The 13,140-nt window shown below is 41.0% G+C and overlaps 1 protein-coding gene across 1 annotated transcript in view; it reads left to right on the top strand.

Moving 5' to 3' along the window:
* CLVS2 (clavesin 2) overlaps positions 1 to 13,140 on the top strand; it is a 78,177-nt gene that overhangs the window by 58,039 nt on the left and 6,998 nt on the right. Inside the window, exons 3-4 of the mRNA XM_075553942.1 lie at positions 3,306 to 3,416; positions 11,994 to 12,214. Of these exons, the coding sequence (XP_075410057.1) occupies positions 3,306 to 3,416; positions 11,994 to 12,214 (332 nt within the window). The remainder of the gene's footprint in view (positions 1 to 3,305; positions 3,417 to 11,993; positions 12,215 to 13,140) is intronic.

The raw sequence follows: 13,140 nt of genomic DNA, 5'->3' as shown, positions 1-13,140 counted from the left end.
TCAGGAACAATAGTGGGAGTAGGGATACCATGAGGGGTAGGGGTAAGGTGTGGGGGGAAGGGGAACACTGATCACAGTGATCCACGTATACCCCCCCCCCCCGAAGAGAGACAGACAACAGCAACATGGATGAGGGTGAAGGGAGACAGTGGTCGGTGGAAGATAAGAAAATAATAATAATTTATAAATTATCAAGGGTTCATGAGGGATGGAGCCTGGGAGAGGGAGGAAAATAAATGGGAGTTTATACCAGGGCTCAAGTAGAAAGAAAATGCTTTGAACATGATGATGGCAACATATGCACACATAATGATACAATTGATCTATACATTGCTATACGAGCTGTAAGAGCCCCCAGTAAGATGATTTTTTAAAAGGGCGATCAAATGGTAAGATATTACATTTTAGCACTTACATGGTTGTTTGTTTGAAGACAGGCCTTTAAGATCCCATGTGCTATTCCTTCTGATAGCTAGACACTAGTCCTGGGAAGATTTGTAGCCTTGAACTTACAGAGGCAGTTCTACCCTAACCTACAGGCTCCCTATGAGTCATCATTGACTTGATGGGAGTGGAAGTCATGCCCCAGAGATGATTGCTAATGTTCTCTAGTATAAAATGACAATGATGTCCCTAAGGTGAACCAGGGAGATGTGTGCTGAGTCAACCATGATATTTTCAAATGACTCATATGAATGTGAAAGTTGGACACTGCATAAGGAAGACCAGCGAAAGATGGATGCATAAGAACTATTATGAATATTGAACGTACCAGGACAAAAGGACAGAGAACTCAGTCTTGGGAGAAGCAGAGCCAGGGACTCCTTAGAGATAAGAATGGAAAGACTTAGTCTCATGTTCTTTGAACTCCTTGTCAGGAGAGACCAGTCCCTGGAGAAGGCCCTCATGCGTGGTAAAGTAGAGGGCCGACTCAAAGAGGAAGATCTTCACCAAGATGGATTGACTCAGTGGCTGCGCTCATGAGCTTAAACGTAAGAACAATTGTGAGGATGGCAAAGGATTGTGCTATACTTCCTTTTGTTCTGCTTCGAGTCACAGCTATCTTAATGGCACCTCACAACAGCAACAAGTGTATGGGCCAAAATTAGCTGGGCAGTGGGACAACTTGGATTTTTATGTGCTATTAGAGGTGAGAAATGATATTTTTAGATGTTGCTAAGTCGGCTCTGACTCATAGCGACCCTCTGTACTGCAGAATGTAACCAAGCTAGGTCCTGTGTCATCCTTAACAATTGCTAATATGTTTGAGGCTGTTCATGTAGCCACTTTTCAGTCCCTCTCATTGAGGGTCTTCTTATGTTTTACTCACCTCCCACTTTACCAAACATGATGTCTTTTCCAGGGCCTGGTGTCTCCTCATCCTATGTCCAAAATGTGAGATAAAGTTTTGCAATTCTCCCTCCAAAAGAGCATTCTGGCTGTACTCCTTCCAAGATGGATTTGTTTGTCCTTCTAGCAGTCCATGGTATTTTCAATCTTCTTTACCAACATCAGAATGCAAGGACATGTATTCTTCCCTGGTCTTCCTCATTCATTGTCCATGAGGTGAATGAAAGTACCCTGACTTGGATCACGCACAACTTGGTTCTCTGTGCTCTTTAACACTTTACAGAGCTCTTTTGCAGCAGATTCCCCCAGTGCAGCGCAGTAACTGCATTGAGTTCTGCTCAGTGGGTTTGATGAGTACTATTTCCATGAGTATTGGTTATAGATCTAGGTAAATTTAAATCTTTGATACATTTGGTCTTTTTTTTTTCATGTGTCATGATGCTGTCTATTTAGCCAGGATTTAGTGTGATTTGCATTTTTATATTGAGTTGAAATCCCCACTGAAAGTTGTAATGTCTGATTTTTATCAGCAGATAACTTAAGTTCTCATTTTCTGTAAGCAACACTGTGGCATCTCTTCTTCAAATTGTTCAGCTTTTTCAGATTATTTGCTCAGTATATAGACTGAATCAATATGATGAAAGATACTACCAGAATGCACAACTTTTCTTAATTTTTAAACCATGTAGCATTTCCATATTTTGTTCTACTGGCTGAAACTTGGTCTACGTACATGTTCCAAATGAGCAGAAGGTATAAATGAGTCCAATCGGCTCCATGAATGTTTTTTTAAGTTGAAGATACATATACCCCATGAATCAGCTTTCCACTTTAAGATGAACGCTGTACAAATACACTTGAACATACCTAAGAGTCATGTCTAACAATAGCAAGTATTCAGATTATCAATGTGGGTAATGGCTGGACCAGCAAAACTGGAAACATCGTGCACTGATTCACCCCAGAATCACAGCCACTAAGTCAGGACATCTCCTGGCAAAAAATGTAAATTATTTTGGTGTACTATATAATATGATACCCGTCAGTAGCAGTGAATTAAAGCTGCATACATATATACCTCAAAGGCAACGAAATTAAAAAACAGTATTAGTTCTCAGCAGAAGTGTATATGCACTATGATATGATTATATTTTATTAAGTACTTAAAAACAACAGTATGTATTAGTCATATTGGTATAAAAATAAAATTAAAAAGCAAGAAAGAGGGTGATTATACAAAGTCTTAAAATGTGGGATCAGTGAAAGCATATGCATACAATGGACCCCAAAGTTACTGCCGGGTTCTATTTCCTAAGATGAGTGGAGCCCCTGGTTATTTGCCAACATCTTTATTGATTATATACACATTGTTTGTTTATTTTTCTTTGTATACCCATTTCTTCTATCAGAATCCACTCTAAGGCAACTAATGACAACATTGGCAACTAATATTCCATAACCTGAAAGCACACTCTGCCTACATTTCCATAGGATTCAGTTCTATGATTCTAACAAGCTCTTGAAGAATGAAAATCTATATATGATATAAGCCACTGAAATAAAAAGATGCACATTTAACTTTAGCTATGCTAATTTATTCAATTTTTGAAGTATGATTGCATTTTTATAGTGTGCTATTCTCAGGTATAAAAATTACTTTGCAAAAAAATGTTCATCAGTCCTGGAAATCTACACACAAAACACTAATTCACTAAGGCTCATACAAATGCTCTTTCAAAAATATTATAATGAACTTATGCCAGGAATGCTTTTGACTAGAAAATCTCATTTGTGATATGTAAATTAAAAGAAGATTTATGTAATTCTTTCAGTTCATTTACTTTTCTGTAAAACCAGCACAGTGTCAATTTTTTTTATACTAGCTGAGACTTTTATTTTTAGTGTTGGGTTTTTTTAAGACTAACTTTTGCTTTTCTTTTTCTGTGTCACCTTAGGACAGCTTCCCAGCACGATTTGGAGGGATTCACTTTGTCAATCAACCATGGTATATCCACGCCCTCTATACTGTGATTCGGCCCTTCCTGAAGGAGAAAACTCGGAAAAGGGTATTGCTTTTTGTTTTTTAACTATCCTTTCTCTTCCTCCAACCAGTGGGTCATGACCCATACATATGGCCTGTACAATATTGCTTACTGAAATGTGCTAGTGCACAGGGGCTTCAAAAAGCTTGTGGAAAACTTGGTATTTATTAGTGGTATTTTTTCATAAACCTCTCAAAGTCCCTATGACATTGTAAATAAATATTAAACATAAAACCATCTTCAAGGTGTTTAGAATCTTGGGATTCATTTTGAACCGGGTATCCGTGGAAGAACGTTTACAATCTAGCTCTCCCACTTTCTTGAAACACTTTAGCGTGTTCATTACATATGCAGCCTCTATATTAAGGCCAAAGTAAAAAGTAAAAGAGTCTTCCGTGCCATATTACTAGCTCTATTGTTAGTGGTACACTTAATGGCAAGTAAGATCTAGCCAATATTTAACTTTTTTATGTTGCTAAGTGGGGGTTAGTTATTTCAACCTAGGCATTTCTTTGAGAATCGTGAATTTTGTGATATCTTATAAAATTTTGTCATTGCAGTCATGGTTAATCACATTTATTAGAAAGGACCATAATATATATAGAACTTTTAACATTTTAGATCTGTTTCATATAACAGTGATGATAATCATAGACTATAAAAATTAATTCCATGGGAATTAGATAATAATTTGTGTAAAGCATTTAGTACATGGTAAGTACTGAGCATATTTTATTATTATCATTAATCCACATTTTATCAACACATTTTAATATGTATTATCCCATTTAATCTTCACAACGGGTCTGGCAAATAAATGTAATCAGAATTAGTTCCCCTTTTAGAACTGAAGAAAGTGAGTCTATGGTTAGATAAGTAACTTGATACACGAAGGGTCTTCAGAAAGTTCGTAGAAGAAAGAAATTAAAAGATAATGGAAAATTTCCATGAACTTTTTGAAACCCCAAACTTTCAGATTGCTTTAAAAGTGGGTGTTTTTTTTTTTTTTAGCGATCTGCACTGCCTCCTGCTTTCAAATAATTCGTTCCCTAGTAAAACACACATGATTTGGCATTAAGTCCCTAAAACGTAATCATGACAGATGATTTCTCATGATTCTCAGGTCTTTCCATGATGTTAGGGCCTTTCTGTGATTTGTAAGTGTGATATTAATGATGTGTCCATATCAAACATTAATGAAAATAGACTGTTTAGTATGTGAATTTGTTGAAAGCATTCCAATAGTTGTGAAGGAAGGATTCTGTAAATAATCATGTTTTAAAAACATTTTACTAGGGGCTAATACAACTCTTATCGCAATCCATACATCTACATACATTAATTGTATAAAGCACATCTGTACATTCCTTTCCCTAATCTTTTTCAAAGCATTTGCTCTCCACTTAAGCCCTCCGCATCAGGTCCTCTTTTTTTTCCCTTCCCTCCCCGCTCCCCCCTCCCTCATGAGCCCTGGGTAATTTATAGATTGTTATTTTGTCATATCCTGCCCTATCCGGAGTCTCCCTTCCCCCCCTTCTCTGCCGTCCGTCTCCCAGGGAGAAGGTCACATGTGGATCCTTGTAATCAGTTCCCCCTTTCCAACCCACTCACCCTCCACTCTCCCAGCATCGCCCCTCACACCCTTGGTCTTGAAGGTATCATCCACCCTGGATTCCCTGTACCTCCAGCTCCCATATGCACCAGTGTCCAACCTCTGCCCTATCCAGTCCTGCAAGGTAGAATGTGGCTCATGGTAGTTGGGGAGAGGAAGCATCCAGGATCTGGGGGAAAGCTGTGTTCTTCATCGCACCCTGACTGACCCATCTCCTCTCCTAAACCCCTCTATGAGGGGATCTCCAGTGGCTGACAAATGGGCCTTGGGTCTCCATTCTGCACTTCCCCCTTCATTCACTGTGGTATATATATATTCTTTTTTTTTGCATGATGCCTTATACCTGGGGGGACTTGGTGTGGGGGGACGTGGGGGGTAAAGACGTGGTGTTAACAAACACAGGGACAAGGGAACAACATGGGACCCAAAATGGTAGTGAGGGGGGAGTGGCAGGCCTGGTGGGGAATGATCAAGGGTAAGGTTGCATAGAGAAGAGGTATAGCTGTAGCCCAGGTGGGGACAGAGCATGGTAGTAGGACAGGAAGAAAGTCAAGGGAGATGGAGGAAAGAGCTAGGAGTCAAGGGGCATTTATGGAGGTCTAGACAAAGACATGTACATGCAAATATATATAGGAGGATGGGGAAATAGATCTATGTGTCTATATTGTCTGGGATCTTAAAGGCTTGAAGGTGAACAAGCGGCCATCTAGCTCAGAAGCAATAAAGCCCACATGGAAGAAGCACACCAGCCTGTGTGATCATGAGGTGCCAAAGGGGCCAGGTATGAATAATCATTTTATATTAGCAATCATTTCTACCACTAGGAATAAAGTTAATTCATACGTTGGAATTCAGAAAAGGCATGGAAATGCCCCATAAACAGCAGTTTCACATTGTGTATTCTGAAGGGGTGAGGAGGTGATCCCAAACACCTGCTGGGCTTTTAGTACAAATTATACCAACAAGTGTTCAGGCGGTGTTCACCGTGGCATTCACGCGGTTCTAAGAATTGCACATCCGTGAACCCACTTGATTTTTGCAAAAGTGCTTTGGGCTAGGAATTGTTGTTTTTCTCATTTTATACATAGAAAAGCAAGGCTGAGAAAGTTCAGTCATTTACTCAAGGTCCCAGCTAATAGAAGCAGTTGGGTGCAGGCACTGACAGGAGGAGTACATAGCAAAGGCTAACGGCGTCGGGAGAGGCACGCCTGGCAGGACGAGCTCTGTGGGAGGGAGGTGAGGGACAGTTTGGGGCAGGAATGTGGTAGTGCAGACCAGAGAGAGCCTGTACATCATTTCCAGGATCTGGGATTTCAGTTTGCATTAGTTGGAGTGTCTCTAAGGGGTGATGTGATTCTGGTGTGACTGCGCACTGTTGGAAGGGCAGGCTCTGGGTGGTGCACATTGGTAGCACATTCCACTTCCAGTCAAACCATTAGAGGGTTGAACCTACCAAGAAGCACTTTGGAAGGAAGGCCTGATGATCTGCTTCTGACAACCCAGCCCGGGGCACCCCGCAGATCAGTTCTATGGCACAGGTGGTGTCTCCATGCCTTAGAATTGACTCCGTGTCAACGTTGGCTCTTAATGCGGTGTTGACGGACCACAGTAAGGTTCATGTCCAGGAAGGTTCACTCATTGCTAGCATTATTCCAAATAGAAGATTCATTGCTAGCAATATTTCAGATAGTCCTGAACTTTACTATCTAATTAAAATTCTGTGTTTTAGAAATTTTTGTATGAAAATATAGTAATAGGTTAATAAATCTTTAATTTTAATCTATACCACCAATGTACAATACAAAACTCTTATATTCCCTTTTTATCTTTTTTTAAACTGTTTTCTTAAGTGACTCAGGGTCACAATATTTCTTAAGCACCAGATGTTTCAGATACTAGAAATCTACATTCTGAAAACGGGTAAAAACTTCTTCAGGTGTGCTAGAATATTTGGGTCTCCATTTTCTTAAATTTGATTCTGAGTCACCAAAACATAAGGCTGATGAGGTTCACCTTTTGATATCATACAGACAGCTTCCCCACCTTAAATCTTTCATAGTGCACTAAACTGCCCATTCATCAGTGGTGGAAACCTCACTTTTCAAAAAATGAATAGTTCCTGGAAGTAACATCGCCTTCTGCTCCCAAGCTATCCGTTTAAAAGGGCATCTTTTTGGAAGCTTAAACCCAAAGACTTTCATCTCGCACCCAGTGTGTTTTTCAGCTCGTTCATGACTGTGGTCTTGCCATTCCCTAAGATGTTGTAGCCAGACAGCACATTGCCCTGTTAACACATCTCCCCTCTTGCCTAATATAGAGATTCTCATTTCTAGCCCTTGCCAATTCTCAAAAACATTTCACACTTTTCCACTGCAGGAAAATTAGTGTCAAAATGGAAGAATCATTTAGGCTAGTTGACAGAATCATCAAGCATTCTGAGGCAAAGGAGCCCAAAATTTCTCCTTGAAATGGTAGATTATAGAAAGCATAAGGATTCAGCAATTGTGACATTTCGATTCAGGGTGTTGTGACACAAAGTTAACCAAAGCCAAGAACAGCATGCACACAGCCATTCAGCAGTTGGCCAGTTTGCTGGCAAGTTCAGGCCTGAGTAAAGTGAAGCATGGCCCTAAGGTTCCTGGGTGACGAAGTGGAAGAGGATGAATGTCATTAACTGATGCCACAGACAGGCAGAACAACTGTGATCTCCATTGCAGCCATGCTACGTTTGAAGCACCCGTTCAACATTTAAGGTGTCTAATAGAGTGTGGAATATCGATAGATAGTCCGAGTCAGAGTTCTAGATTTCTGCTACAAATATGTCACCAATTCAAGGAGCTAACGTGGCTGAGGAGGGGATGAATCCAAAGTTAAGTCGCTCAGGTGATGTGGGACAGTCGTCAAAAGAGTCTGGAAAGAAGCCTCTAGAGGTCAGAGGAGAGAAAGATAAGCACCTATAAATCCTGGAGTCGGTGCTAGGAAATGTTTCTTTCCGTGGCGAGAGTCCCCCGCTGGACCCAGGGCTGCGGAGCCGGCAAGAACAAAGAGAACTGACGATTGTGCATCTAGCCAGAGAAGGGTTGAGAACAGAACTCTTGGTTGTTGAGGCGAGGGCAAACTTATTTGAATTGGGCTTAGAGAAAATGCAGGATTCGTTGAACAGTACTTTTAGACAACTGTTTCGATGGGTTTTCGCTACAGGAAAACGGAGGGATAGGGTCATAGGCAGAGGTGAAAGTGGGTCTTAGAGAGGTTGTGCATATGAGTGTGGTGGAGAAGTGGTGTCACTGCGTTTATTTTCTGATGGCAAGACCCAGCAGAGGGGAAACCGACGAGGAAAGCTCGAGGAAACAGAAGAGAGAGAGAGGACCGATTCTAGGGCCTAGGGGGAGAGGCTCACCTTTGTAGGGTTTACCTTTCCTCTGTACTTGGAAGCAAGCACGAAGCAGATGACCACAGATGCTGTGAGGGAGTCTCATCTGGCCGCTCTGTTTTGTCTGTGAAGGAGGAAACAAAGCTGTGAGCTAAACGTGATGCCGAGGACGGAGTGGAATGCTAAGGAGAGGGAGGCTAGAAGCGGCTAGGACTTGGTTTCCTTCTCTCGGGGGTTGTTACCATCATCCTCACATGACCTCATTGAGTTTTGTTTTTTAGTTTTAGTTTTATTGACTTATAAGGCCCAGGCCATACACTTCAGTGGCTTCAACATGTGTATAAGAGTTGGGCAGTCATCGCCGCTCTCCGTTTTTCAGAGTATCGTCTCCATTCTGGTTCTCCTTGTTACCTCCATCCCCCTGCTCAGCCACACCCCCAAGAAACTGTGTTGGACCGGGTTGACTAGAGAAACAAATCCATAGGCACTCACACATGCATAAGAGCTTTATATCAAAGAGTAATTGTATATTAAGAAAACATTCCAGCCCAGTCCGGGTCAAGTCCATAAGTCTGATATTAGCTCTTATTAGCCCATAAGACCAGGGGTGATAAACTGGTGGTCCGCAGGCCGCATGCAGCCCCGGTGGTGATTTTTTTGTGGCCCACAATGCTCTGAAATAAAATAGAAAAAAAATTGTTATGACGAAAATAGCACTTAAGGAGATCAAGGCAATACCGTAAACATACTTCCCTCGTTACATTTTATTTCAGAGCATCGTGGGCCACAATCAATTACATCGGGGGCCGCATGCATGTCAGCCACCAGTGTGACACCCTGCATATTGTGACAAAATAACAATCTATAAATTATCAGGGGCTCACGAGGGAGGGGGGATGGGGAGGGAGGGGAAAAAAAGAGGACCTGATGGAAAGGGCTTAAGTGGAGAGCAAATGCTTTGAAAATGATGAGAGCAAAGAATGTACAGATGTGCTTTACATAATTGATGTATGTATAGAATGTGATAAGAGTTGTATGAGCTCCTGAATTTCTTTGAAAGAAATGTATAAAACCATGCCCTTGCTCCTTAACAACAATTATAAAATAAATCACAGAAAGATTTTAATTCAAAGGAAATATGAAAAGAATAAAATCTAGAAAAAATTTAAGATGGGTAAAAAGGGAGAACAAATAATAAAGTGTCAAATTTTAACTGATCTACATCAGCCTTAATCTACTTCCAATGCACTCTAATAGCAAGGCTGTGCACATCCCTCATCAGTGGTCACGGGAGATTCACCCGAGGCTCAATCCATGTGGGACCCCTCAAGTGGATTTGGGCCTTTGTCTATTAGTCACAGCCTTCAGCAAACCAGGTGCTCAGAATTTAAACTCTGATACTTTTCCCCGCTCTGGTCTTGGATTTTATTATTTACAATCCTTGGATCACACCAGCTGGTGCATTTTCTCCCAACAGATTTTAGCTCTCATTCACTTAAATGGCTACTTGTTTCAAGTCAAGCTTTAAACCCCAGACACTATTCTTTCTGATATTCTGGTACCATCTGTTGTCTTCACCATGAGTGTGTTTGTAACATGAAGCTATACATCTGGCTAAATAGAGGTCATATACAATATAGAGGTCCTATACCTAATAAAATAAGGGTTTTAAGTACTAAAACCTAGCTTTCCCAAGATAATTTCATTTCCTATGAGAAGAGGCCTTGAGTATGTGGGTTTTTTGTGTGTGTACAATGAAGCTCTAAAGAGTTCATGGACAGATTCCACTGTCTTTTAATTCCAATTTTCCAAGAACTTTTAAACTTTCCTGTGTATTTTCATGGGTGTAGATGCTGTCTGGCTTGTTTTGCACATAGGGAAAGTAAGGCTATAGGACATAAACTGTGCCGTTCTGAAGCACAGCGGCTTTGAGCTTAGTCCACACTTCTCAATCCCACTGTCCCCTCAGGTCGTCTGCTGCTTGCTCATTCTGAGCTCCCATCCTGATGTGCTCTCTAAGAATGACTGGCAGCTTCCTGCCCTGTATTTTAGGCAGCCATTTTCTCTGCCTATTTTGGCCATTGACTATTCTCATCTGCTTTTGGTCTTCCTAAATTTGGTGAAATTACTTGTTGGTTGGTGATATCCAACCCTGTCATTTTATTTGATGTTGTAGATTAAATTGTTAAATGCATGCATTTGAATAAGCTCTAAAATTATTAAAAGCAAAGATGATTGTTTGCCTGTTCAATCTATTTCTTTTATTTACATCACACCCTCCACTATAAAACCTTGATCCTGAGGTATGGCATATTTTTAAGTCATTCATAAATGATAATCCTTAAATTAATGTTATATGTAAGTTTGAAATGGTAATATAATCGCTTTTCAGAGAAGCCTTTTATACTTTTGGGATTGAAATGAGAGAAGAGGAAAGTAGCCATTTTAGAGACCAGGGTTCACTACACTACGTGAAACAGCCAAGAAGCAACCCAAATACCTATTAAAAGATGAATGGAGAAACGTCATGGAGGTGTATGCTTACAATGGGATACTGCTGTGACATGAAGGAAGTGACATCCTGATACATGCCACAGCATGGATGAACCTTGAAAGCACACCGAACGAAATAGATTAATCGCAGAAAGACAACTATTGTGTTACGTCACTAATAGGAAGTACCTAGACAGGAGACTAGATTACTTTAGAGGTTGCTGGGGCTGGAAAAGAAGTGACAGATGGGAAATGGGTGAAGTTATTATTTGGAGAGCATCGGGTTTTTGTTTTTTGGGGCTGGAAAATTTAGCGGTTTATTGGTGATGGATGCACAAAACAGTGATGGCTGCAAAGCATTCATCTCACTGAATTCTACATGTGAAAGACGTCGAACTGGCAAATATTGCCTTATTTGTACTTTTACAATAAAAAGCCTTATGTACCTGCTATTTCAAGTATACTTTTACATTTTCAAGCTCCTATCTCATTTTCCATTTGAACAATATGTTTGTAAATCTCCAATAGAGAAGAATCTAGAAACATTGCAGAGCATACGTCCTTTGGGACATGAGCCCTTACTTGACCTTTCCTGAGACTGCTGCTAGTCTGTTTCTTTTATTTATAACTCACCCTGTGAATTATAAAACATCAATTTAGTGTTTACAGTATTTTTATTCTTATTGGCGATAAAGAGAAAGCCATGTTGGTGACAGCTTTGGGGCGTAATCACTTGCATCGGCTCTTTAATTAATGAGTCCCTTAAGAGAAGACTCTGTTTTAACAACATTTATTATGCACATAATCAAATTTGCACAACTAACGCCAGAACAACACGGAGACCAACATGCATATCTTGTTCTACATGTGTCCTTAGTTCTGAAGTAGGGAACACAATTGCTGCGTCTACTCTTTAACCCAGAGAGAGAGAGAGAAAAAGAGAGAGAGAGAGAGAGAATATTAGCATATAATAGTGCCTTCACTGCCTGTATCACAGAGTGGGTTAACAGATAGGGGAAAAAATACTGTATTTGAATGTGTCCTCCTCCCTCCCTCCCAGACTATTGAGTAGTATTTACACCTCTCTCTCTCTGTTTCCCCAACCACTCTTCCGAATTTACAGATATTTTTGCATGGTAACAACCTGAACAGTCTACACCAACTAATTCATCCCGAAATCCTGCCCTCTGAGTTTGGAGGCATGCTGCCCCCTTATGACATGGGCACCTGGGCAAGGACACTGCTGGACCATGAGTATGACGACGACAGTGAGTACAACGTGGAGTCCTACGGCATGCCCGGGAAGGAAGTCGAAAAGGAACTCTCTCCCAAGTCCATGAAGAGGTATGCCGGAAGCAGATGGGGAAGTGGCTGCGGGGAGGGGGTGATGCATGCGGAAACTACATCTGAACTTTGTATTTTTCTGAAATGGTTGTTTGGTATGGTTTTAATGTTTTTCATACCTCCGTGATTTGACGTCTGGAGAGTCTGAGTCAGAGGTAAGGTCATTTGAGGTAAACTCATGACAGTGTTGTTCCAAATTCACACCCTGGCAGAGTCCTTTGAAATCACCAAACCCAGTGTTGACTCAAAGCTTTTCTTTTTCTGCGGAACTAAAGTTTCTGGTGTGCACTTAAGGACAAGCAAGTAGGGAGAGGAGAGTACCCCCCTCACAGCTCTTACCCAAGCAATTTGTTAACTTCACTGTAAGGTCTTCTTTGAAGAAAGGCCTTTGGGGCTGGTACTCACACACAGGCACCCTGGTCAGTTCAAAACATGGCGTTCAAAGCTCATTTTCCCTTTCACGGTCCCTGCGAAGGCTGCTCAAATGTGTGACCACTCGAGGGCAACGTGTCCTCTGTGCCTACAGCTTTAATCTGCATAACGTCACTGTGCAGTCGCAGTCTGGCGCTCTGCTTTGAGTCTCGGGGTAGTTTATGCTTCTTTTATTTCAGTAAATGCACATTTACTAAGCATGTGCTCTAGAGTAAGTGCTTCTGGGCATTTTGGATTCAATGTAGGTTGGACGGCACCATCCAGTCTGGTGATGATGGACGGAGAGGTGTCAGATAGACAAGTGGTTCGTTGCTTTGTTTCAGGATTTTGGATTCCATAACAAAGAGGAAGTCGAACAGACAGGTTTTCTAAACCACATTAACATTAGCAAAATTTATTTCTCTGAAACACGCAGGAATTAGAACCCATTGTCTATTCTCATGAAGTTCGTGAAACACCCAAGAATGTCACACACGTCGCACCAAACCTTCCTG

This window comes from Tenrec ecaudatus, chromosome 7 (genome assembly GCF_050624435.1).
Source record: "Tenrec ecaudatus isolate mTenEca1 chromosome 7, mTenEca1.hap1, whole genome shotgun sequence".
Classification (NCBI taxonomy): Eukaryota; Metazoa; Chordata; class Mammalia; order Afrosoricida; family Tenrecidae; genus Tenrec; species Tenrec ecaudatus.
Note: the sequence above shows the minus strand (reverse complement) of the source record. Positions and strands in the feature narration are given on the sequence as shown.